General features: G+C 35.0%; 2 protein-coding genes across 2 annotated transcripts in view; both read right to left on the minus strand.

The window, feature by feature from the left end:
* Nucleotides 1-3555: 3555 nt before the first annotated feature.
* On the minus strand, nt 3556-15979 carry CCDC34 (coiled-coil domain containing 34). Its single transcript, XM_015815380.1, has 7 exons — nt 15960-15979; nt 15487-15719; nt 12907-13030; nt 9972-10079; nt 6770-6928; nt 5073-5214; nt 3556-4236 (listed from the first exon to the last, which is right to left on the minus strand). The coding sequence occupies exons 2-7, from the start codon at nt 15702-15704 to the stop codon at nt 4022-4024; spliced, it is 966 nt and encodes a 321-aa protein (XP_015670866.1). The 5' UTR covers nt 15705-15719; nt 15960-15979; the 3' UTR covers nt 3556-4021.
* A 1672-nt stretch (nt 15980-17651) lies between these two features.
* The window catches only part of LGR4 (leucine rich repeat containing G protein-coupled receptor 4), a 42395-nt gene continuing 32071 nt past the window's right edge, over nt 17652-27975 (minus strand). Inside the window, exons 15-17 of the mRNA XM_015815381.1 lie at nt 25225-25346; nt 23311-23391; nt 17652-21184 (exon numbers count right to left, since the gene is read on the minus strand). Of these exons, the coding sequence (XP_015670867.1) occupies nt 19908-21184; nt 23311-23391; nt 25225-25346 (1480 nt within the window). The 3' untranslated portion in view covers nt 17652-19907. The remainder of the gene's footprint in view (nt 21185-23310; nt 23392-25224; nt 25347-27975) is intronic.

Consider the following 27975-nt stretch of genomic DNA (forward strand, 5'->3'; position numbering starts at 1 on the left):
GTTCGATGATTTCTAATTTATTTTTTGTTAGATATTTGGGAATTTGAAATAATGCATTTTTATTTTAAATATGTATAGCCATATCATAGAATCTTGTACTGTATACTACAACCTCTGGGTAGGTGATGTGAAAGAGTATCCTGAAGAAGCAAAGTATAACCTTTTCTGCAGGGCTTTTTTTCTCATAGAACGCCCAGAACAGAGTTCCGGCACCTTTTTTGGATGGAACCTTGTAGGGTAGGCAAGGCGGGTTGTATGACGTTTGTGAGTTCCAGCACTTTTTTTTTTTTTTTAGAAAAAAAGCACTGCTTTTCTGTCTAAAATTCCTTTCCTACACAATTCATTTTACCATTTGAAAATTCTCTGCACTATCTCAAAATACCTTATTTTCTTCTACATTTTCTTTTTCACTGTGGAGTTAAATGTATTGGAATAGGTCTGGGGACACCTATCCTATACCATGCAGGCTATGTGACTTTGGGCCATTCACTATTCTTAACCCAACGTAGTCCACGTTTGTGCCAAATAAAATAAAACAGCCATAGCCATAAAAATGGTACTATAAATCTGGTTTTTCCTCCACCTAGAAAAAATTACCTGATGTTATAAGCCTTGTTTGAACATTAATCAATATTTGGTGTGTAATAACCCTGCTGCCAAATGCATTTTAAAACCATCAGCTGTTGCAGGCACCCATGTGTTGAATGTAAATATTTGTAGCAAAGAGACTTATTTACTATTAGTTTTCATTTGAGCCACAATCCTACATTATAAAGATTTTTTAACTCACATGCAAGCCATCCTAATTTGGCTTTTGCATCTGCAGCATCTGATTTAATGTGAACGATATTCATGGGGAATTATTCAGACTATTCTCACCTTCAGCATTTTTCATAATGAAAATGGAACAGGACTATAATGGAAGGATTATGTGCATTTATATGCTCAATAGAAACAGTATAGGAAAGTTAAACTTTCTTTGGGCTCTCAGAAATACTTCATTTGCAGTATTCATTCTTCATGACACTATCTAATCAAATTCCATTGGTTTTTAGAAGCCAAATATAATATTTTACTTTATGTCTTAATAGTGTTTAATATAACTGACTGACCCAGCTACTATTTTAATCACTGATCTCTTATCTAAGATTATGTTCCTCTTGATATCTCTTGTTTTAAATGTTTTGGTCTAAAATAAATTATCACTAAAAGTGTGAAAAGACATTAATAGAATTAAATTTAGGCTAGAATTGTATGATGCATTTTCTTAACTAAAGCCTCTGGCAACAGAATTAAAAATCACTTCAATAACAAACTGGTAACTCCTAAACCTATACATAGGTGTTTTGTTTTGTTTTTACAGTTTCATTCTGATTAATTGTGGCATTTCACAATATTCTCCTAAGCCCTTCAGTGATTTGAATGGAAGCTTTAGAGAAAATTGCTCACCATGTTATGCAAACAGAAAAATGCATTCCTTTAGCCACCATTAGCACCCAATGCAGATACATGCATATTTCACACATATACTGATTGGTTAGATCACAAGAGTTTAGGGTTATTTTATTTCCTCCTAGATTCAATAATATTAAACAAAGGAGAGAGACTGTTTCATAGCTTCAGACATGGGGAAGAAATAACTTGGATGAACGAAATATTTCCTTCTTCAGTTGTACTCCTTTGAAAAAAACATTTAAGCAATATTTTCTCTAACTCTGCACCCTCCACCTACATTCCCATCAATACTACCTCTCACAGTAATGCTGTACTATGCCTTCTGTTTATTTCACGCATTTCATGCGTGCTAGGAGAGGGAATCAGAGGAATTAATGACTAACAGCCTTAGATTCGTGGTTCTTGTCTTCATCATTCCCAAACAGACGGGCTTGGGTTGAGATTGAGACTCTGCAATTACAAAGACCAGATTCAGTGAGTAAGATAAGGGAATAAGTATAGCAATCTGTACTTAACATATATAACAAAAGTATTACTTAACATTATTTTAAAATAATTACCGATAACTCTATCTAAGCAAGCCTTGTATCATACATTGGGTCGGTCCTTGAAGATTTGCTGGAAGTGCTTATATTTCTGGCCTGTGTTTGGAAGCCTGATGCACAAGCTCTTTATGCCCACTTTTTTTTCCATAGCACCATCATGCTTCTATAGTAGAATGTCAAGAGCACCATTGAGCTGAGTATGGTATGCTATATTGTCAGCATAATCTTTCTCAGAATTCATGGGATTGAAGTTGAAGAATGAACTACAGCATTCCAATGCAAAGAATTTAATAGTTAGAGGATAGAAATATATATGGCAACTTCAGCTTAGTTTTTTTTTTTCTAAGCCAGGCCCTGAAAATAGTCATTATATGTACAGCTATTTATTTTTTTAAAAGGTTATAAATCTTGACCTGTTTGAAATCATCCAGTAAACATCAAGGAAAAGCAATAAAAAATATAGAGGACTGACACCAATATGAGGTACTCTTGAGCAATTGCTTGGGGGACAACATTTGCCATCACCCATATTGAGTCCTGTGGCATTAAAAGCAGCATCTGATAGCTGAGCGGTCTCCACAATAGCCTGAAATTCTTTGATATTAGAAGCATTATGGGAAATCAAGTTTGACCCAACTGCCCAACTTCCCTAGAATTACTGCTGTCATCTCTTTTTACAAAAGGCCAATTTGTAGACAGCTGTGCACTATGTTCTGCAAGGCAGTTTAAAATTACCCATAGCATTTGGAACTACAGAGCATGATATTTTGTGAATAAACTGTCGAATAGCTATTAAAAAACTGGAGATGCTAATGAGATTCAAACCAAATTCATCTAGGATTCATTTTGTACGAGCCTTTAGAAGACTGATGCAATCTCTTCTATAACGACAAAAAGTGTGTAGGAAAAGAATTATAGTCTAGTAGTTTCAAAAATTATGCGTTTTCCTGGTTATTCAAAATATTAAGAAATAAAGCTCTTTTAGTTCATTAAGAAAAAAAAAGATTGCTAAAATTATTCTTCAAAAATAATTATAAAAATGGCTTGGCTCCCCAAGGTTTCTTGAACATATAATATTCAGAATATCTGAAAGAGGATTTCCAGCTAATGGCAAATGGATTTAATTCTAATCATTTTTCTAATAATGTCAGCATCACCAAATTGTATTTCTTGCCGCTCAATGTTTGTATCTATTTCCATGTTTATAGGTTTTAAAAACGTTTTAAATGTTCTATAAAACAATTTTCATTTTATTTTTCAGGCAATGTTGCAGAGACTTCTTTTCTATAGAATGGTTGGAAAGTCTATCTGGATAAACAGCCCTTGTTTTTAAATTATGACTAAACCATAGTTTCTCCTCTTATTCTCTCTTTGGTATTGATAAGTATATTATAACAGAATGCACTTTAGTTGTGCATTATTTTATTATAAGCTTGCTCCTCTTTAAAAATCCTAAAACTTACATGTAGAAGATATAGTTACTTCTTGTGTATAATCAACAACTTTATGCTTTAATGTGTACTATATTTTATAAGCCATTAACGAGAATCATTAGTCTTGTAACAATTTGTTTTATTCCTTAAACAATTGCTTTTAAAACATAAAATGAAACAATTTAGAAATTACAAACTGTATTTACTGGTAGGTGCACTATATACTGTATAAAAATTCTATTCCTTCTGCTAGCTTAAGATTTAAAATAAATATTATTTATGCATTGAGCTACCACAAACGAATAGTATTATCAGAAAAACTAAGATGAAGAGAAAATATATTACAAATATAGCACATATTGATTAGGTCATATTAAAGGGATGCATTTCACAAATCAATAAATAGGGAATTAAAATGTTCAACTCCACAGACTGCAAGTTAGTTAAACAAGCATAATTAGATAAAACCCAATTCAGTTAACAATAAAAAATGAAAAAGTATCAAAAGCCAAGAAATCATAGATGTTTACATGTCACACCTAATATAACACTTTGAACGTCACTAATATTATTTACAAAATGCCTATGCTATTTCTGAAGTCTCTGTAATGATCCAAGATAAATATTACTCCTGGATTTTTGAAAAAGCATTGATGAAGATCTATGGGTGTGGCTGGATAGAGGCCTCTTATTTTTCTTCACTGAAACATACTTCTCTTCCTTAGGAGGAGGCGCGGGGATTGGTTTCCAAGGTATGGGGTTGTAAAAGGCTGGAGCTGGATAGGCATTTCCATCTGGGTATGCTAAAAAGTTTAGAAAGCAATAGTTAGGAACTAGTATGCAGGTTAAACTTCACTTTCAAACTGAAGAAAATAGTGGATTAATTATAAAGTATTTGATAGCCTGACTTAGTCATGATAAAATGAAGATTTAAAGAGCTTTTCTTGACTGATTTATCTGGCATAAAATTGGACTTTTCTGCCTCATCTACCTAAAGCCATTGATACTCCTTTCAGCTCTGGTCTACAATTTGCATAAGTTCTTTCAAATATTAATCAGAATTTGCTTTTATGACAGCAGCACTTATGGTATGCAGACATTTTTATATTGTTTGGCAAACAAAAGACCATCATGCCCCTAATCATAACTTCTTCAGCTGCATCTGTCCCTTCTCTGGGATTCTGTAGTGTATCTCCACCCCTAGCCTGGTTGGTCCCAGGCAATCCAGTAATCATTTAATTACTGTGTGATATTAGGCTGTGTGATATTATCTTGTATTTATCTTCACTTGAAAGAAAAAAAACCCCTATGTCTTTCTCTTTCTTCTTAAGCCAGGAGGATTTTTAGAAAAAATTATGTTGTAACTGGTAACAGCAATACAATGTGACATATTTTAACCTATTTTCTACATATAATGAAGTAGGTTATATTTGTAGGCATATGCAGATCTCTATGAGGTCACTGGTATGCTGTTAAGTATGCTCTGAAGGCCTGCCTTAGCACTTAATGTCCCTTCACATCCAAAATATTTACCACCTGTCTAATTTAACATTTTAAAGAAAACTTTTGAAAAATCAACATTTCTACACAAGTTGAGGATATATTGGGTTATAGTAGTTGACTGACTACTGATACAAACTTGCAAGTTTCCCATTGACATAGGCATAGCCAGCAGAAGCTGGGCGGGGCTTGTTTTTAGAATTCTGCAGCCATTCTTTGAACATCCTCTCTGATTTTTCTTTTTTCTCCTGTAATTCAGCTTCCCGTAGCTTTTCCTTTTCCTGCAAAAGTAACAGGCATATAACCATATCTAAATACAAAGTGCCTTGCAACCTGCAAAAATATATTTCATCAAGGGAACTGACTGCTCTAGAAACAATCGGGTTATAGTTACACTTTTAAGTCATGCTGATTTGAATTGGATTATTTAAGCACATGCTTAATTCTCACACCGAAATAAAAAGTTTTAAAGGTGCTTGTAATCTATAGTGGGTTTAAATTTTCCAAAGCAGATTTAAAATCAGCAATACATTTACAATTTAATCATTATTCTGACTATATCAACACACAGCATCTATCTTCTTTTGGTGGGACCAGGGTAGCAGTACACTGACTTGTAAGGTAATCTTTAGATTAGAGATGCTGGCTTTCATAAAATGTGAGCAATGTTAGGATATGATTGGCCTATAACAGGGGTGTCAAACTGGCGGCCCATGGGCTGGATGCATCACACACAGGCCACACCCACCCTGGCTCCCCAAAGGCAAAAAACATCACGATACGTCACGTGACGTGATCGGGTTTGATACACGTGGCCTATAACAGCCAAATCTGCCAAAGCCTACTGGGGCCAATTTAACCTAACAACACAGTCTATTTTTTCCTTATTAAAAATGAATTGGCTTTTGTTTTTATGTTGAATTGTTCTCTATTATAAGCTACCAGACCTGCATTGTTTAAGTTGGATAACTACGTACATTTTATAAATAAATTAACAAGGTTTTATAAAGAAATACTGCAGTTTGGAATGTAAGAAGAATGCAAGGTTAAAAAGCATAAATTAATGAATGGAAGTTTTAAAAATATGATATTTTATTTGTAAAAAAAACAGAATAGGGAAAGACACACTAGAGCTAAAAGAAGGTAGTCTGATTTTCAGGAATGGAGTTGATGACTACATGAAACTTTGCAAACCATTCTTGTTTCTTCCATGACCACATACTGCTTTATGTTCTTTAAACTACTTGTTCTTTCTGAGAAATTTACCAATTCCACCAAACTATAAACTTTTTGGTCTTCCTTTTCACCAGTTTCTCTAAGAGGAAAGAGCATAATGAATGTGTGTATATGTATGTAAAATTATTTCAGCTACTCTTTTACTTAACTGGTTAATCATTTTATTCACAGTAGTTACTGCATTAGCCACATTGTAACAGATATTTCAGGACAATATATACAACAACAACAATTTAAAATTCAACAATGAATATAGCACTAAAATATAAAAAAATATCTCAAAAAAGGCAGATTAGAAAGCCTAGATTAACATGTGTATAAAGAAAATCCTGTGCTGAAAGATACTGTCAAATATGCAAAATGAGTTGTTGTGAGAAAAATATTCTACAAGTGTTATTTCATCACTGAAAACATATTTCATCATTTCTCGCAACTGTGGATTTTTTTGTGCTTCAGTCTTAAACCTAACAAACAAGATCCAATTATTTTTAACCAGAATAAACAGGAAGAAACTCATTCTTTTTTAATGTTAGTAATTTACACCAAAAAGGAAAGTTCAGTTATAAGTTTTCTCCAAATAAAAAGCTAAGTTAAACTTACTTTCTCTTCTTTCTTTTTTTGAAGATCTTCAGTGTTCTTTTTCTTCAGCCATTCCTTATACATTTCTTTTGCTTTTTCCTTTAACTGTATTTCCTCAAACTCTTTTATTTCCTTTTCTCTCGTTTCTTTTTTGAGTTTACGCTGTCTTTCTTTCCTTTCCTGCAGAAGTATTATTTTAGAAAATATAGGTAGAACTATTTACCAGTCAGAAAATCTAAATTCTTGATATCCTGAGCATTCATGAATACCTACACCTGAAAGGTATGTGGTCCCAATGCAGATTTACTACCTGGCTTATATACCATGGCTATTTATAAGGATACTATACTCTTCTTTTGCAAACTGAACCTGGACATGATTCAATGAAAGAAGAAATGTTTCATTTCCACTTTCTTCTGGAAGACTATGGGACTTAATGTAGCATTTTTTCATTTTGCTAGTTACTGGTTTTATGACAGTTATTTACCATTTTAACCAAGAAACTTTGGTTATATATGTGTTGCTGTATGCAGAAGAGGTACACTGGCAATGTACAACTTATAAGCATCCTCAATTGAGCATACAAAAAAAAGACTATTTTCATATTTGTAGGCTGATTAGGTAACACCTGGCTAAGATTACTCATAAAGGGTCATCAATAAACAATTACAGGAAAATGCATGTGACCATCTCCATTTTAAAGGCCCGTTGACCATCTTCAGCCTCAGTGGATTTATATGTTTTGTCATTTTATACTAGGATTTTTTTCATGTATTTTTAATAAATGCATTTATGAAAGAAGTCTGTCCATAAATATTAATATTATAGCTGTGTTTCATGTACAACACAATTGTAATTGTTTGGTTTATGTCATGCCCAAATTAGCCAAGGGAAGACCAAAGTAAGGCTAAAACAGAAAAGAGTGGGTGAGTCTCTAACTATTCATGCCACTGCTCAAGCTTGTTTCAGAATGGCTGACATTAAGAATGATTGATTTTTACCATTTATTGTTGTCGCTGGGGGAGGGAGTTCTTTTTTTATTATTTTCTGTACTGTGTTTTCACTGCTTGTAAACTGCCTAGAGTCACTGTGAGTAGGCGGCCATATAAATTTCCAAAAGAAAGAAAGAGAGAGAGAGAAAGAAAGAATTCTGTATCCCGCCTTTATTATTTTTATAAATAATTTTCCTCACAACTACAATCCTATGAGGTGGGTTGGGTTGAGAGTGAATGACTGGCCCAAAGTCATCCAGTTAGTATCTCATGCCTAAGGTAGGGCTATAACTCATAATCTCTTGATTTCTAATCTGATCCTTAACCACTGGACAATATAGAGGGAAATTCCAATCTTACTTATTAAAACTTATATACAGGTAATCCCCCAAGTTACGAACGTTCCCTTAGTGAATGTTCAAAGTTATGTGATAAGCGCCCCCTAGTGTATGCGAGCAAGTCCCAAAAATACAAATGGGCCAAGGAAACCTTGGAGGCCTGTTCCATCACTGGACCTCCCCATGGCCTTCTCCACCCTGAGAAATCTCATGTGCATGTAACGAACTGCACATTCGCCCACGCATTTGATTAGCGAATGTGTGGGCGAAAGCAGGGAGCGATCTTGTTCAAGTACAAGTTTCATTTCTACGAATTTTCGAGTTATGAATGGAATGGGCAGGCTCCATTAAATTTGTAACTCGAGGACTACCTGTATACTTTTTAGATTATTAACCTGGTCTGCTGACATCAGCCCAAAACAATCTATGTACCATTAGAGTTTAACTATCTCTAAAGCAAAATACTGAGCAGCAGCAGCACCACATATCATAACATCAACTCTGCATACCTGAACATGCCAAAACTAGTATAGTTTGTGCTTTGTATTTAGCAAAAGCAGTCTGAAACCTCAGTTAACAAAACTGATTTTTCCATTTGTCTACAGGGCCTCCACAGGAAGAAAATATAGCAAGGTACAGGTGGCAAACAAAAAATTACAATATAATAGTGAACATAGCTTACGGTAATTATTTTATTAATTTCCCAAAAATAAAGAATTTAAAGCACTCTATACTTACCTTACAAAACAATTTACTAGTTACGTAACAGTTCTTATGTGTGTTTTTTTCTTGTTAAATTTGCAGTTAGAATTTTAGCCTAGTTGTTAAATTTCCTCTGGACCATTGCCATTCTGGGATAATTTGGCATCTTCTGGAAGGTAACTATTCCAGATAAAACAGGTCTGTCTTATCTGGAATGTCATGTCTGGAGCACTTCAAACTGCATCTATTTTGGATGATTTACTTTCAAAAACTGCTAAGCTGCCCCAGGGATAGCATGACCTGGAAAAGAACTGACATTTTACCTATCTGTAATTGATGGTTTTGGAATCTTTCTGGTATAATATATATTGGTCTTAATCTCAGTGTATGTCTTTAGGGGCTTCCAAACTGCGTGGGCAATTTGTATGGGCAGTACTCAAAGGTTAAGATCTATCTAGTGCATATTTCCCAAATTTGCAACTTCCACATATCCCAAAATTCTTAGCAATAGCTGGGAAATTCTATAAACTGAAATTCCACTAGTTTGAAAATTGCCAAGGCCTAGGAAACATTCCTATATAGCAAAGAGTATTCTGAACTACTTGCAAAATGTATAAAAATCATTGTAAATAATATAAGTATAAGCCAAATGATTATCATTTGGTTATGAATTATATAAATTGTGTTTAAGTCTCATGTATTTTCCTGCCTAAAACTCAAATCAATAGAGAACAGAATTTAAACAATCTTTAACATTAAATTAGCAGAAAGCAGGTATTTTTAAGAAAAGAGTTTTTAAAAAACCCACAGGAATTTCTATTTAACCATGAGGAATTTTCTTCATTAGCAGCAACGATACTGAGCAACTGCTACCCAGAAAAAAAACCTCAGTATAAAAAAATGGAACCTAATTCTGAGAATACACATGTTTGTCTGTTATTAGTTAATTGATCTTAATCACTGTTATTAACAAAATAAGGAAGGTCATGTTTTCATCCTATGAGGAAGGAAATACATTTAATTCCTGCTGAATAACCAAAATAAAATCTACGGTAACTAAAAATCTACAGTGGACTTTAAAAGCTTAGGAACTAAAATATTATTTTGGTCCACATTAAAATAGATATTATATGCCATGTCACAAATATAATATATAACTGAAAAAGAAGAGCAGTTCTTCACCCTTTTCACCTCTTCATTTTTTTTCTGGACCCACTCTTTGTGTTTCTCTTCAGCAATTAATTTTTTTCTTTCTCTTTCTTGTTTTTCCTTTGTTTCTTCCATTTGCTGATTCATTTCCTATTGAAAGAGATGGAAATTACTCTTTGCTTCTTGATTGCTTTGCATAAACCACAGCAACTTTGGATCCAAATACAGTTCTCATTGCAAAGTACATGACAAATTCATTTTATTTTAAAGTAACAAAAGTTACCAGAAATCTTTTTGCTACATAATGTTTTGTTACGATGTATTTAACTTATCATAAAGTTTTCTCTGATGAATGAGTATGCAGTTGTGTAAGGGGCTACATGGATGAATAGTTAATGAATATCTTAGAGGTTTGTCCTTCCAAAACCTGTAATCTAAGCTTGTCTTGATGAAAACAATAAACACTGAAGTCATTTCTAGATAAAATCCACAGGCTGAAATTCATGTTTTGAGGCATATGTCCAAATGCTTGTTCTCTTCAGAACCATGAGGTGCCGTTCTCCTAGTCACCCCAAAATGTACTCAGCAGAAAAGGGTTAACCTTATTTTCTTGTCAGAGGCAGACTATGACCTTGGCAAACTGCGGAACTGCCCTGACTTTTCTTCTCAGCCATCTCACTGACTTAAGCTGCAAAATACAATGTGTTCGTGCATTTATTGAACATGTTAAAAATATTAATTTTAGTTCTGACTGACTGGGGACAATGATTTATATTGGCATCAATGTCCCTTGTTGAGAAAGATTAATTCTCCTCCGAGAATTAGATTAGAAACCTCAGTTTGTGCAGACAATGAATACTTAAATCAAACTCGATTGCTCCTTCACTCAAAAAAAGCTAATGAACAAATCATAACGATAAACATGGATTAAGGGCCAAAATATTAATAAACTTTGGTTTGTGTTTGGTTTGCTTGACTGAAAAGTTTTTAACTGGCATCAGTTTTTGCATTTTTTTTAATATAAGGTGTTATGCTTGTTCACCACCAGGAGTTGATTCAATATGAGTGGCACATAAATAAGATTAATAAATTGTTACTAATCTCTTATTCAAGTTCCCTGTGTGGAAGAAAGCAAGATTGTGCAGGTCTGTTCTACTAACCTAATCTTTCTGCCTTTCTCATGTTTCTGCTCAGGATATGTGAATGAGGCATCCATGCATATATAAACTAATGAAATGGAAGGATCTATTTAGTGATATCAACATCTTTGTATAATTATTGGCTACATTCAAACGTTATAATTTAATGAAGATCTCACTGATATGGATTGGGCTACATAATGCTCTAAGCCATAATGTAATTGGTTTTTTGCTTAGCATATTGTGTAAACCCAGCTCTTAAGATTTGTAAACATGTTTTATTTAATGTAAATATGTTTATTGTTGTAACCATAGTTCATAACACAGAGATGCCATAAAATACATTAAATCATAATGAAAATATAAAACAGAGTAATAGTATTAGAAGTAAAAATGTTACAATAAAGTCAAAGCTACAACTAAGATTTTAAGTATTTCTAAGTGTAAATGACAACAACTTGTTTGCTGACTGTTAGAAACACATGTGAAATATAGTTTAATTTTGCAAGGCTTGAGGCCTTGAGTTCATCTGTCATTAATAATTTGGGCCTGATCCCATTGTAAATGAAGCAGTGGAGGATATAATGGATATCTTCCACTTGATCAGCACCACCACCACCACCATCAGGACAGAGGCACTGTTCAATAGGGAACTTACAAAAACACTCCCTTTGAGATATGCAGAGGGCCTGGCTTGCAGGCAAGGGATGCTAAAGTCATTCTCAGTGAAGAAACTGGTTATTTTAACCAGGTACTGGAAGAGGCTTCTATGTTTTTCATAATGATACCAAAATGAAACTTTGGAAGATTGTACTATTAAAACATGATTTACTGCAATGTTTCATCCCAGCAACTGTTGCTTAATTAATATATCATGTTTAACGAAATTGAAGAACACACATGAACCACTTGGTATCCTCATTTTTTCACTTAACAATGTTTTGGACTTAGGGAAAATTATTTCTTGAGCCTAAGCCAAACTGACTTCCTAAAGATTGCTCAGAATGTTTTAAAATTAATTAAAAATTTAGAACGTCTTTTGTTCTTTGCCAAAAGTCCTGTTTTTTTTTTCATTTACTAGAATTCAAAACTGGCAAACTGAAAGAAGATTTACATTAAGTAGATAAAATAATAGTTATGACAATAAATTCTTTCACCAGTCATTCAAAAATTACTATTGAATTACAGTCAAAAATGCCTATCAGCATAGATAGCATTGGGATGGTAGAATTTTTCCTAAAATGCAGTAGTGCAAACAATATTGAGACTAATATAAAGACTGCATCATCTCAAAAAATAAAGTGGGACTATTCTGAATAATTACTAGGAAATAAATTCATGAGCAAAAAGGCTACTAATACAAAACTTTTTAGAAATTTAATTTTGAAATGGACAAAGGCTCAACATATTCCTCTAACAGTCATGTAACATACTACAGTTTATCACAACATATGTCGACCATAATATAGTCAACCATCTCTTATCCCGGATCATATAACTTCACTTACCCATGAACAGCACACATTCTTTCAGGTGTTAAAGCTTCAATACAGACATGGGTAAAAAAAAATTTCAAAGCATTAAAATATTTTAAATTTAAATGTTTAGGAGGGAGTTGGTTAAGTAAAATGCAAATAACAGCTTCTATCAAGCATAAGTACAACACAATAAAAATATGCACAATTAGTAATGAATCAGGACAATCAGCAAACAGAAAGCAGGGTAAATATGATCAAAATATAAAGAACAATCTGCATTTAAAAAATAATTGGGAAAGTATGGATTTTAATGTCTCACAGTCTATTGCTAACTATAAAGATAATAAGCTATGTATTCACCTCCAAAGCTTTTGCTTGAAAACGAGCACGTAGTTCTCTCTCTTTGCAAAGGAACCATTCTTCCCATGGTGAAAGACTAGTATGAGCAGGTGAATGTTTATTTGTATCTTTAATTTGTTCCAGACTGTGAATTGACAAATAAGAAATCAGATGCAATAGTGTTTGTGAATACTATTTTAAAATAAATCTGTTTTCAAATAAAACAAGAAACAAGTAATATTATGAATAGTTCTTTACAATATTACTATAATTATGGGACTTTACCCAAAGATTTCTGTTTGCTACTGTATAGGCTTCTCTGCCTTTAACATTCTCCATGAAATTCTACAAATCTGCTTCTGTAGGAAAACAGAAAGTGGTCACAGGAAAGAGAGAAAAAATTGTATTATAATGGAAGTCAGTATAACCTTAGTAGATTTCAGCCAATGTTATACAGAGTTCCATTCATATAGCACAATGTCTCTCTCCTCCTGTATACAGAAATATATAGCAATAACTAATAAATTCAATTAAAATGAAACTGTTTTCCTCCAATAAACTTTTTTTCAATGTATACTGGTCACAGAAGATATGGCTTTTCTGTATTGCATTAGTGTACTGTAAACACTCATTCAGAGTGTGATCAATGCATATATAAAATATTGTACTCAGATATATGCCAAAAAATATCAAAAGCCCATGCCCGTGTATTTCAGAATTGCAGATTTTTCATAATTATATTGGATGGATGGGGGAAATGATATGATTAAATTCATGATTTGATCTAAATATGTATTTTCAATATATGTGAAAATTATTGTCTCTAAATTTAATTTTAGTTAAAAATGTATATTATCATAAAAATGATAATCAGAACATTTCATCTATGACTAAGGTCTTTATGATACAGAAAAATAAGCTCTAATCCTATTGTATCACATTGTTTGCTAGCCTATGAGTATGCAATTGTTACCATAGTACCCTGGATTTTTTGAAGCAGCCACAGTATTCAGATGCATGCTTTTGAGTTTTAGAGGTGCAACAAAGTATGCATTGTTAATTATACTATGGCTTTTGAAATTAACTCAAATGATGAGGCCTTGTGATAGAATACCAATATTTGTTTCCCTAAAATATTAAAATAATGTATAATGGTTATCAATTTGAAGGTGGAGGGGGAAGGTGAGTAAAGTTTCTGTCCAGATTTTTTTGGCTGGGAAATGATCTTAGATGAATGTTAATGAGTAACTTTAATTCCTTAAACACATTAAACATAAATACAAAATGATAAATATTTATAATATATTGTAATCCAAGAACATTCCTTTTTCTATTATTTTTTAATACACATACACTTGCTACAAAAACTAGGAATATATATCAAGCTCCTTCCTGTCTTGGTAAAGATAAGTCTTGCCAAATACTAATATTTGTAGACATCATTTCTTCAGTCTTCCAAACCGGGTCCCTTTCAGAGATCCATGGTCCAACTATGTAGAAATTCTCTGAGGTGCAGTCTCAAGACAATTGTTTAGGGAAAATGATCCCTAAATCAGGACTACCATTTCTGCAGTTTACTTCTGATTATTTTAGCAGCTTTGTTTTCCTTGCCTTTATACCACTTCATGTTTAATCAAATCAATGCCTTTATATGATGGTGCTCATCTGATTTACTAAGAGCCAAAACATGGATATTTGAAAAAACCAAAATGGGCAAAATTATCTTTATAAAACTCGTTATATAAATGTTATATAAGCCATTCATGCAATGTTATCTGATTTTGGTCAATCCCAATTTATGTGTCCCCATCTAATTTGGAGGATATTCAACCCTCCAGACACAAAAATCTGATGCTTGTGCCCCTTCTTGGATGTGAAGTACTTGAATATCCACTTTATTCTTATTTCTTAAAATTTTAGTAATCACTAAGCTTGTTTTCAGTTATTTATTGATAGGACAATTTTAACTTTCTAAGTTGACACACATCCACCTTGTCTACGGGAAACGAATATCCAATAAATCCCTGGTAAAACACAAAATAGCAATAAATTTCTAGGGAAGAAATTGGATTTCTAAGTTTTATATATTTGTAGGATGTATAAACTGCTTCAGTCTAATATGGCTCTATGCAGTATATAAAGCAGAAGCCATTTTCTCCTATAAATTAGTATAGAATCTCTTGTGTAAAATTGTGAAGATTAGTCTTTGGGGCAAATGCGCCATTAACCAACCTAAGGTATTTAAAAAAATACTATGATGCCCTTTCCTGTATAACAGATGCCACTTCCAGTGCTTTGGGGTTAACTTTGATGACACTTTATTGGGGCAAGAACAAACAGCAACACTGCACAATAGAACAAAGGGGGAATTTTTTGCCGTTTTGCAGACTTTCTAGGCTCTGTCCAGTAGTGATATAACTCCTTGTTTCAGTTTGTGGCACCTCAGGGCAGAGGCGTTTGGATAATCAAAATGCTTTCCACTTATATTAAATATAGTTTTCCCAGTGCCTTTCAAACTACCTGGGCCCCCATTAGCTTAATTTAAAAAAAAAAAAAAAAGCCTAATAAAAGTACAAAGTTGCACTGTGAGTGACACATTACCTATGGTGGTGTTTCATCTTCTGAGGGATGCTCGACCCCCTGCTAGTTGTTGTTGTTGTTTCTCCCTCTCCCTCATGGTGGAAATCTGATAACTCTGGATGGAAACTGTCAGAGATCAGGGAGAAAGTGGAAGACTTGCCGGCCCCCTCGTCGTCAGAACTAGCAGGGGAGGAATAGACTGCCTCCCGCCTGCTTTTGGGGGGGTCGGAAGTAGGCATGATGGTGACTAGTACCTGCGAAGAAAGGAGCGAATGGAGCGAGAGGTCTTCCCGGATTCCCCCTTTCCCACCTCTCCGCCTAGATTACAGGGGTAGGCAACCTTGGCTCTTTTATGACTCGTGGACTTCAACTCCCAGAATTCCTGAGCCAGCATAGCTGGCTCAGGAATTCTGGGAGTTGAAGTCCACGAGTCATAAAAGAGCCAAGGTTGCCTACCCCCGGCCTGGAATAATGCCCGACTCTCCCCACCCTACCCATGACTCCCGCCTCAACCCCTCTCGCCTCCTTCTCTGGGACTGGCACCCCAGCCTTTGCACCTTCCCTTCCCCTTTCAACGGTCCAAAGGACGCAACGCCCCCACGCTACCTGAGGCCGCCGCTTCTAAACCCGCAGCGCCTACTCCGCTCCCAGTCGTCCCTGCGGCACAGCCGACTCCGCCAATCGCTAGGCGCAGTGGATGTCATGGCAACAGAGACGCCTCCTGCCGTCTCTCAGGAGCCCGCCTAGAGCGTCTCGGTCCCCGCTCCGCTTTGGCGGCGCGTGGCTTAGGCTCCTCCTCCTCCATTTCTATTTTGTCTCGACAGCTAGCCTTAAATTTAGCTTTTCCTTCCCTGGTTTGACTTACAGCGGTTTAATAAATGCTCAGAGCCCACAACTGCATGCGGGTCTGTGTGATCTTCCCGGTTCTTCTCTCGCCGTCCAGTTGTCTCTGACTTGAGTTACTTCAACAATGCACCGTCTCCGTCACTATTGCAGGCGAATCTTCATTTCAATACTGGGCACCAAGCTGGCCGGGAGTGTTTTGCGCGACATGTCGAAGCTTAAGTCAAAGGGCTTAAGTTCTCAGGGAGGCTGAGGCTTGGAATGCGGAAACAATGGAGTTCGAGCGCTGTCTGCATGTGTTTCTTTCTCTCTTCTCCCCCCCTCCCTCCCTCCTCTGCTGAAATGTGCATTAGGAAGCTTTGCAGGCGAACAAATCCGCACCCGACTCCCTTCAGGTTCTGAATTAAGATTTATTTATTTTTTTACGTTCTGCTGTAATTTTCCTGCTAGCACGGAGCGAGTTGCAAAAAAGATGTTTGAGACTTTGGAAAAAGAGCAAAGAAGAGCAGACTAAAACATGGAAGAACGATGGCAGGGGTTTGGGTTTGGCTAGTCGTCTCTAGAGAAATGAAGGACCAGGAGGGACACGAGAGCAGTATTCCAGTATTTGAGAGGCTGCCCCAAAAAAAGAGGGAGTCAACTTATTTTCCAAAGCACCCCAGAGGGCAGGACAAGAAACAATGGATGGAAATTGATCAAGGAAAAAAGCAACCTGGAATTAAGGAGAAACTTCCTAACCGTGAGGACAATTAATCAGTGGAACAGCTTGCCTTCATTAGTTGTGGGGGCTTCATCACTGGAGGTTTTTAAGAAGAGATTGGGTCAGTCACTTGTCTCAAATGGTATATAGGGTCTCCTGCTTGAGCAGGGGGTTGGACTAGAAAACCTCCAAGGTCCCTTCCAGCTCTATTCTGATTAAGTGGCAGCCGCTATTGTACCTCCACCATCACTCTTCCCTGCAACCTTAGAAAATTAAAAGCTCCCATAGATGGTTTCAAAAATCCGGATGGTCACTGGATGTCACTCTTTGCTCCCTTCTAGTGGTCGTCTGAATCTTTTCGCAATACATCTATGGTAGCCCATTATGGATGCAATTTTTGTATGTTTCTTAAATAGGACCAGAACAGCTCCCTTGTTAGAGAAACCTTTCAACCATGTTATCTCTGCTTATGCAACAATCTGTATTGTCTACCTTGATTCAGGGTTTCACTAAATATTTCAAGTATGGCAAACTCCACTAAACATTTCAAGGAGAAGCATGTCAGTAGATCAGGGAAGAGAAATTTCACCATGCCATGGCCAAAAGCTAGCTCTTAAAACCTTGTTATATTCAGCCAGTATAACTGTAACATCCAGTCTCTTGTGCAAAGGAAGCAATCATGCCCCACAAATTTCTGCTTCACCCTGAAATCCAACAAATACTGGAACAGTACAAAGAAATGAGCCATAAATCACAGTGTAAGACAGTTTAGACTTTTTGGCACTGCCCCATGAAATAACATCTATAGATCAATATTCCTAATGGGATTTATTTTGGATTTAGTCTTATCATGGAAGTAAAATTACTATTAATGATTTATATCCAATTGTGTTAATAGCAGGAATACAAATAATTGTGGTAGGAGTTGTTTGTGGGAACACAGGAGGGCAATAAATCTATGAATATGCATGAAGAATAAAAGTATTGATCTTATGACAGTGACCTGGTGAATGTTCATGACTACAATACTGCATGTAATACTATATGTAAAGTTACATGGCACTTGGCCTGTAGCATTAGGTTAAATATACAACTCTAAGAGATGTAAGTATAACAACAGAACATATTAGAATACTTCCTTGTTTTCATTTTTCTATGATTTTACTAGGAACAATTTAGGCTTACAAAATTATAGTATACAAGAATGATAATAGCTTATATTTTGTACAAGTAATTTTGGTACACAAAGCTTCTGGTTTTATTACAGTAACAATATACAACTGAAGTTTATTTACAATGGAAAAAAATATAAACCACAATTTAAACATTCTGCTACTGGCAGCTTCTATATTTCAGGAGGTAGCTTTAATTAACAAAATGTACTGAAGCCACATTTCCCATCAAGTGTTCTATCAAATAATTTACAAACCAAGAAAAAATCTTTTTATGCACACTATGTACAGTTTAATTTTCATAACTGCAATTCTAATGTTATTTAATAAAATATGTGCCAGAATTTCTGGTTTGGCAGTAGAATTGCTCTCATTTAACATTTTGTTTGAAAAATGTAGCTTATGCATTGATAATAAGAGAAAAAGGTTAATTTTAAAATGCAATGATCTGTGCATCTCCTTGCTTGCCCTTTTAAGGAAAGTCAACCTGGTTTCACATTACTGTAACATAACAATGAAATAGAAGATCCTAAGTATAGGTACTTTACATTGTTCTGTCTCTACATTAGGAACATCTCAGCCTCTTTTACTCTTATAAAACCTATTCTGTTAGTATATTCTACCTCAGACTTTGCTGTGTACCTTCCAGATGTATATCTGAGAATTACTAATCTGCATCAGGAGAGCACCAGGTTGGGGAAGATTCTACTATGTACTGTAGTTTCACTGAAAATAAAAAGATTTTCACCTACACAAAGTAGAGTTAATTTTTTTGCTGTCAAAATAACATATAACCCAACATGCATATTTAAGATTATAGGACGATGGAGTATTCTGTTGCCTTTGTGAAAATTACTTAAACAGGCATTAGAATGCCCCCAATATATCCATTTTCCAATGCATGTAGATCCCCTTTTTGGAGGCGAGAAACAACTATTATGGCAGAACTCCAAAGTGAATCTCAAGACTATAGGAATGTTCTAATAGCATATATTTTCATCAGAGGTTAAATATTAGTGCAGCAAACCTGAGCTTGATGTCCATTTAAGTATGCAAAAGTTCAGTTTCAAACTGTTTTCAAGCAGTACTCTCAAAATAAAACTTACTATGCCAAATTACTCAGAATATATTATAGGGGTGATAAGTATTTGGCTGAAATAAATAGTTTTAATTATAGACACATTAATCCATAATTTGACCTAAAAAGAATGTTTTGCCTGCATTTATCTCACAGTTGCATATGGGAAAAATATTCCCATCTTTTGGCCCTGCAGTAAATTGTCCTGAGATTCAGTCAAAAATGCTATACAAAAGTTAGCAACAGCCCCCTTGCCCAGCTCCAAAAAAACAAAAAAAAAACCCTATAATATTCTGTTGTGTTGTGCTTATTTATAAAAGTTATCAGGATCGATATCACAACAGAAAAATGAAATTAAAACTGCGTAACATGGAAATAAGCTTCAAATATAATATATACTTGCTTGGAAAAAAAAGTTTTTAAAAATGGATTACAAATTTTGGTTTTCTAATTATTTACAAAAGGAGCAACAGCTCTTATTTAAAATGTATAGCTCACGGTACTTAGGCCTATATCCCTTATTTATAATTAATATCATACAATGATTAATAAAAGTGCTTTCAGATGAAAGAATGAAACAGGCATGGTCTATATATGAAGCATCGTGCTTCCTCCTTTTTAGCATATGGATTGCTTGGAGTAAAGCCTTTCAGTCTTTAATCCTCGGGGTGTTGTAGGCATAGCGAACTAACGGAAAGCCTCTGCTCTGATAAAAGCAAGCGCGTCCGCAGGCCTGCACCTGATCTGAACTATCCGATACAAAGGAGTCCTCTTCGTCAGCGTAATCAGAATGGGCAGACTGTGTACCACAATCTGACCAACAGCCATCAGGCCTTTGGCAAGGCACTACAGTCAGAGCAGGACAACTGTGAGATTTTACTAAATGTTTACATGGTGCAGGCTTGGATATAAGAAGTGACTCACAACATTCGCACATGGTCACGCTACCTTGCAAATGTGTGTACATGCTGCAGTCGTAGTAGAAATCCTGAGTCCTGCAGCCAGTTTGCGTATTGACAGCAACCGTTCCAGTCCCATTCCTCTTGGTGATGTGCCATCTCAGTAACTTCCAATCTTCCTTGAATTTGGGGTTGAAGAACACATATAAAACTGGGTTCAAACAAGCAGGCAGTGGGAAAAATATCAGAGTGACAGACTTCATAATTTCAGGGCTGATGGCAATTGCAGTGATGAGTGGAGCAAAAGAGAAAAATGCAACAGGGCAAAAAAAGATGCAGTTGGTGAAGATGAGCCAAGCAACATGTTTAATCATGCTAGCTTGATTGTTCTTGGAGAGATCTTCCTTTTCTAGCTTGCAGTAAAGTTTTGTATAAATAACAGCCATTAGCAAAAAGGCTAATGAATTAAGGAGCACGAGGGTAACCGTGAAGCCTAAAGAAGGGGCTTCTCCAGTAGGAAATGGTAAGCAAAGGGGTGACCCAGAATATTCTCCTTTATGGAAGACTGGCAAGCATGCTGCCATCAATGTACACAAAAATGCAAATATGGCTGCAATTCGAAAATGGTTTTGATGGCTGCTTTTACCCTTTTTAATGATTTCCTTGGCAGACAAGCTCCGCTCAATAGTAGCCAATAAAAGGAAAAAAATTGCCCCTTCTGAAGAGAATATAGCCAGAAACCGAGCCACTTTACAACCATTGCCAGTTTCCCACCAAATACCAAATTCAGCAAACCGTCCCCAGGAAACTGCATCCAGGAAAGTTAATATACCGGTGTAGATCCCCATCAGTAAATTAGAGATAGAAATCAAGCCAATGAACAATTTGATTGAAGGCAGTGAAGTAGAAGAAACAAATATACTTAAGATGACAAGCATATTGAAGAGTAGGGCAACCAAAAAAATAAACCAGACTGTAAGACGAATCATCCAGCTTCCCAGTAGGTATTCGCATGGCTTAAAAGCACCTAAAACAATGGGGAAAAAATGTGCTAAGAAAAAAAGGTTGCCAGTTGTAGCATATTATAACAAACAAGTATTTTTTTCTGAAAACAACATTTACATTCAGGGTTAGATTAATAGAAAAAGATAGGTAGGTGAAGCAATTAGGTAAGAAAATATTCTTGAAATAGCAACAATCAAATGAAGACACACTTAAGAAACAGTTTTATAACCTGTGTGAAATATACTCTGTATTTCTGATATTGTGTATTATAGTAATGACTGCATTGGCTGAAACTGTTGTTTTTGTGCCCTGTTTAAGGAAGCCTTGACTGAAGCAGTTTATAAATTCATAAATGAATATGTGTAAAATAGAAGTACTGATGAAATTAGTATTTTCAGAAAAAGAAAAGGACGAGAATGAGCTCTGAGCTCCCTACATCCTGGGATGACTTTGCTATGGGTTTTTCTGTATACCACTTAGACTCTCAAACAATTTTTGTTTGAAAAATTAGATAACAAGCTGCTTGCCAAATCTTCATAACTGTCTAGCTCTACTCTTCCATTTAGTAAAACAGGGAAGAAAGTGGGATGATGCTTCACTTATTCTTACTTCTACTACAAAATCTATTTTGCATCTGCTTCCAAACCTCCTGAGCAGTAGCGTATCTAAACATGGTAAGGATGTAAAACATTAAGCAGAAACCCCAGGGAAGGAAACACAGCTGGATAGGATGACATTACTCCCTGGGCAACTGGATAATGGAGAACTTGCAGTAAGTGCCTGGACTACTGCCTCATTAGAAAATAAGGAGAGATTATGCTAGAAGAAGAATGACAAAGGTTATTTTTGATCCACAATAAACAGGAAAATATCAGTGTAAAGAGGGTCTTATGGCAGATGCTTAGACTACAGTAAATGAATAATATCTCTGGAAACAGCGGTATATTTCTAGGGATGCTGAAGAAGCTTGCATGTCTTATTTCAAAGCTTTTTGTCTGCAATTTTTGAAAATCCAGTTTGTCAGTCAGTCTGAATTCTGAGAGAATGCTAGGACATAGACATTTATCTAAAAAGAGTAGAAGGATAGATGGGAAATTAAGATTAAATAGCTGCATATTAATAAGGTCAAATCAGGTTATTAAAGATCAGTTAGAGAAAATTATACTGTTTTTATTAAGAGCCAAAGTATTTATCAATTATTAATCAATCCAGTGAAAAATCCTTATCTTTTTTTTCAAAATAGCATGATAAATGAAGGAAAAACAAAAATATAAAGTACATTTTGATTTCAGCATAATATGCAAGAAGCTCCTCATTTTGTTGTTAAAAGAAATAAAATGTAGGGTGTATAATATTTATTTATTTAGAATTATTTGGCCACCTAATTTGGCATAGCGACTGGACAGCTACAACAGATCAAAACACAAGAAAACAGAACAAATATATAAAACCTATAAGGCCTTGCTTAGATAGGAATCAAAGCAATATATACAGAAGAGATATTGTCCAAGGATGTAAAAAGGACCCAGTTATTTTAGCTCATCAAAAGCTGTGTGTGAGCAGCTACTTAACAAAACCAATTTTTATAGTATATAAATTTATAGTATCTGCATCAGAAGACGTAATTACTCTATTCTATTATATCCTAGAGCATTAAGGCCATGCCTATGTACTATATTTTAATAAGGTCATTAATAAATCAGAGTTGGAAAATTAAGTTATATCAAAATAATTAAATACATTGACTAAGCTTAGGTTGCAAAAGAGTCACAAAACACAATCCGCAAACATCTCATGATGTCATGCAGAAGGCATGAGAAGTAGCCACAGATGCAAACTGGAAAGGAAGCAGACTTTGCAAAAACATTAGATATTAACCGTGTCAGGCAGTGGAACAGATTGCTTTAAGAAGTAAAAGGTCTCTCAGAATATTTAAACAGATGCTGTATGCTGTAGAAGCCTCCTCTACTGCACATCCTTTATTATGTTGAAGAGCAGGCAAAATGTCATCTGACAAAAGGCAGACAGCGAAGAAAACTACCTGTATCTTTTATCACACAATTAACTATATACATAAATAAAGCAAACTTCTATAATGTGAGATAAATTTATCTGAAATAGAAGGGGAAGTGGTCACAGAATATGTACCTGTTGTGGGAGTACAGTGGATTACTGTTTGACCTGGTTCTTTCACTTCAGCGCTGCTTAAATCATCTAGATCTGGTGCACCTAGATTAAAAGGACAGAAAATCAGGTTTACAGAAATATTAAATTCTGCTTGATATATTTTATTTTTTAAAAAAACACAAGATTCCTCAGGGGCATTGCCATGAACACCCATCAAGACTTCATTAAAAATTCATTAAAAAAGGAAAATAATTATTAAATGAGAGAGAAGCCAACATCCAGTAAGATGAAGTATCAGGCTTCAGCATATTATGTATTTACAAGAATATGTTTGCATCCCTTAGATTATATAAATATTCTTACAAAAATAAATGTGATGTGCAACCTATGACCCCTGCTCAGTTTGAAATCATAGGTTCCTGCCATACATGTTTGGCGGAAGCAAGACTGGAAAAAGATGGGATATAGTAAATCACAACATAACAGACGAGCAGTAATTATATCCTGAATTCCAAGGATAGGATGTGTCATTAGAAGTCTCAATTTATGATAAAAGCCTATAGCCATGATTGGGATAGAAAAATGGAAAGTCTTCCTTTTCTATTCCAATTCATGAAGTCAGTAACTAAGCACAGATAGTTGAACATTTTTAAACTAGAAGTAGTTTCTCTGCGACTCAGTATTATTTATTATCCATGCTTTTCTGGAATATATGCTTAACTCAAATTTGTCCTTTCTCCCTATATATTAAAGTATTGATATTTTTGTCTCTATACATTATTTTTATATGTTACTAAATTTTATTTTCATTTTGTGAATTGTATTTACAGCTCCAATGTCTATGCATTCTTTTCCTTTTAATTGTGGTTTTTTAGTACTCAAGAAAGCATTTTCAAAATTCTTTGCAAGTGGTTAGGCTAAATATGGCATTTCTAATACAATATTATAACATAGGGGGTGAAAAATGCTCACTGCTGTCCAATTTCATTTTTTTCCAGTCACTGCCTACAGTGCCTCTTTATGGAAACCATGCAGTACCATCTGAGATTTCTCAAAATTCATGAACACAAAGAGAAAAGGTGCACACATACATATTGCTTTCCCTGGATTTGATATAAATACATTGTGATACAACTCTTGAATTTGCAATGGATTATTCATAAGCCATTGTCAAATTAAAACACATATTCATGCCTTCAGAGAGCAAATAGATAAAACATCCCAGATCTTATACTCTTATGAGACAAAGACCTTTATGAATGTTTCTACAAATGCCAACCACATCTAATCAGATAAGATACCATTTCTTTGAATTCAGAGGTGAGCTATGTTTATACTTTGAGGAAAATAAAGAGGAAATGTTTTTGAATTATTATAACTTTTTACCATTTTGCATATGGTATGCCTGCAAGACAGACACTTTGTGGAGACCCACAGCACTTTTTTAAAGTTCCAAATAAATAAACACTACGTAATAAACACTCTAGCAAAGATAAGTTTTAGAAATTCTTTTAGATAGGCAGCTTTTCAGGGGAAGAGCATTTTTTTACATAGAAATACATCCAAACATAAACATATTGTTAAGCAGTTATCCTTCTTCAAAAATATAATTCCATGTAATAAAAATGATTCTAACCAGGCCCTGATATGCCATTGAGCATGCTTTTGCTTTGGAATTTTTGACCAGAATATTATACATGTTTATACCCAAATCACATAATATGGATTATATAGCCCCAGCTGATCTCAATCATAAAATGATATAGAAACAAAATATTCTGCATGAGTGTTTAAATAGGTTAAATAGCAGACTATGTTCAAAGTATAAACATAGCTAACAACTGAATTCATTAGCATATGCTCTATTTAACATCCTTAAAATCACTTTAACTTTTAAATAATCTGCATATATTATGATTGTAACAGAACACTCACTTTGATCATTTATGATTTCTTGACTCTGATTTTGGAGGCTGGGATCTTCAGTATTGGAATTCAAATAAGAGTCACAACCCCAGAAAGGACAACATTGGTAGGCATAAGGGACAGACAAAGATCTGAAAGTATGAAGAGAACGATAGAAAAAAAAAGTTTTATTTATTTTACTTAATGTATTTGTATTTTGGTACAACTGATTGTAGTACATAGCAATAATGTAATAATAAATAAATAAAAATAGAACAATAATGAAGACCTCATAATTATAGGCCCACAATAAAAAAAGCATAACTTTCTATATATTATCTGACCTGGACTTCATTGTCCCATTCTAAACCGGTTGCTTTGAGGACATCTCTATTTACAATACATTATAGTAACTTATCAGGAAAGTAGCCATTGATGGTAATAATGGCTGGGCCAGGAATCTTTAGGAAGAGATGTACAGTAGTTAGTAAATCCATCATAGATAAAAATAGGAGCTGTTCACAATCACTCTGAGAGACAATCCTGACCTTGTCCCTTGTGACTCCACTAGTCATGTTGCCAAACTGCTGGCAGATCTAAATAACTTTCTCAGAGAAAACAAAAGCAAACACACAAGGCTGTCATGGTTTGCCATCACAGACTCTAACAGATCTTCCAGAACTTTCTGGATTTATGTCAGCACTCATATTAGCCAGAAGAGCTTCCTTAAGTGATTTTCCACAATTCAGTAGTAGCAAAGAAAAAGCTTTTCTCCTTGGTGTAGATCTTCCAAAACATAATAGAGTCATGTTAGCTTTTAGATTTTTGCCACTGGCAGTCTAACCATAGGTATGGCTGCTCCATCCCTCACAATTTTTCACTAAAACAAGGAGATCAGCTGTTTTGATGAAGAGTCAAAACATGTTTAAGAGTCAATTAGTCAATAGCTTTAGTTGGTCGTTCCAGCCTGTCATACCAGAGGCCTCAACTGAAAGATGGAATAATAAGCCAATTCTGAAAGTCACAGGATCCAAAAGCCATAACTGGTGGGCCTTATTAACTGATTCATCTATGATAAAAAGGTTCGAGACAGGTTTTTCCACTCATGGAATACCTTCCTCAGTGCAGAACGTCTAGTCCAAAGTGTTCTCTAGTCTGATAGAGAAATGGAGGTAGATATTACCTGAAATAGGCTAAAGAAAGTCACAATGACCATGAACTAAGCTGCACTCAAGAGCTTGAAAATCTCAAGTACCAAGCTGAGATTCAACACCATCTCTAAGACTAGCACTATTAGTTCAATTAGGAAAGTTCCTGAGCAGCAGAATATCTAGAGTACAATTAGGATTTCTGTTTTATTTTACTCACTCTGCTCTAGGTACACATACTCAGAACTCTTAGCCTGTATCATTTTAGGCTTTGTCATGAGAGCCCACTTCATAGCTCTGCTTCACATCACAGAAACCAGGTAGGAATATCAGAGATTAGATGATACTGTCCAGCTCACCCAACCAGGTGTCTGTCACACATACCATCTTTTCATTCCAGATCAGATCATTCATGAAGTGGGTCTCATTCATGTCCAATTTGGTATTCAACGGGAGAATTGACAAGCTTTTCTCCCCTCACCTCTTTAAGCAGTAGCATTTTTTGAGGCAGATTTTTTCCCCAAAAAATATCTTCTGAGAAAATCTTGAAGTTAAAATGAATGTTGCAATTTCCTAAAGCTTGATTTTATTTAGAGAAAAAAGATACAATATAGATTGATACAAGCTGAACATTAAGAAAAACTCATCTGAATGTAATCCAACATTATGTTATAGTTATCTTTAGAGAAGCAAGATGTTTTGTGAAATCATGTTGTTACCTGTGCATATTGAAACGAACGTTCATCAAGTTGGCTGGAGAGCAACAGCCTTGCGCAAGTGAATTCCCAGGAAAGCACAAGCACTAAGCCCACACCTGTCATCCTTATTGTTCTCTCGGGTTACATGAAATTCTACATACTGCAAGTCTGGATTTCCTGCCCTGTCCCTCTCTCTTAACTAATTCAAGGAATGTCAGAAATATTTATGCATTCAGAACAGGTCAGATCCATATTTTCTATTATTTTTAATTGTATCCTGTCATATTACTTACAGTTATTCAAAAAACTAATAATTCCGATTAACCTTAAACATATAACAAATGAAAAATATCACCAATAGAACAGTAACAAGTTATCAGTGCTAACAGAAATAGGATACTAGATCAGCTTTTCTCTCTCTCTCTCTGAATAAAAACCCATCAACCAATTTCCAAATAGCGGGGATACATCTGACCTGCTGGGCTTATCCAAAATGAGGTTTCCATAGGAGATGTGTAAGGAAAAGAAGGAATAGGAAGAAAAGCCATAGCCAATACAGCAGCTAGACAAAAGAAATCTGAGTCTGGGGCAGAAATATAATTTGAGAAACTTTTTCAGACATGACCCTTTCTAGATCTCCTGAAAAAGGAGGAAAGAGCACATTCAGACTTGCAAGATTCTGTTACTATAACCTTATAATAAAAGTATTAGGTTATATGTTTTCGGGTTTCGTGTACCTTGGAGGACTGACAAAAGTTATTAACAAACAATAGAGCCTTGCCTTTTATTTCTTCTGAATTATAGCCTTAATGAAGGAAATAATTCAAGTTAACTTCTGAGAATGTTTGTGCATTTGGTATACTAGTGTATACTTGTCATACTATTTTCTTGCCATTGTAGGCTGAGCAGAAACAATGGATGTTGTTGCTCTTTCA

This window comes from Protobothrops mucrosquamatus, unplaced genomic scaffold (assembly GCF_001527695.2).
Source record: "Protobothrops mucrosquamatus isolate PMUCROS unplaced genomic scaffold, P.Mucros_1.0 scaffold340, whole genome shotgun sequence".
Taxonomy (NCBI): Eukaryota; Metazoa; Chordata; class Lepidosauria; order Squamata; family Viperidae; genus Protobothrops; species Protobothrops mucrosquamatus.

Coding starts and splice junctions, on each gene's coding strand:
- CCDC34 (XM_015815380.1), bottom strand. CDS start 15,704: ATGCCTACTTCCGACCCCCCCAAAAGCAGGCGGGAGGCAGTCTATTCC. Junction 5,215..6,769: donor AAAAAAAGAAAGAAGAGAAA/GTAAGTTTAACT, acceptor TTACTTTTGCAG/GAAAAGGAAAAGCTACGGGA. Junction 4,237..5,072: donor TGTCAATGGGAAACTTGCAA/GTTTGTATCAGT, acceptor TAAACTTTTTAG/CATACCCAGATGGAAATGCC.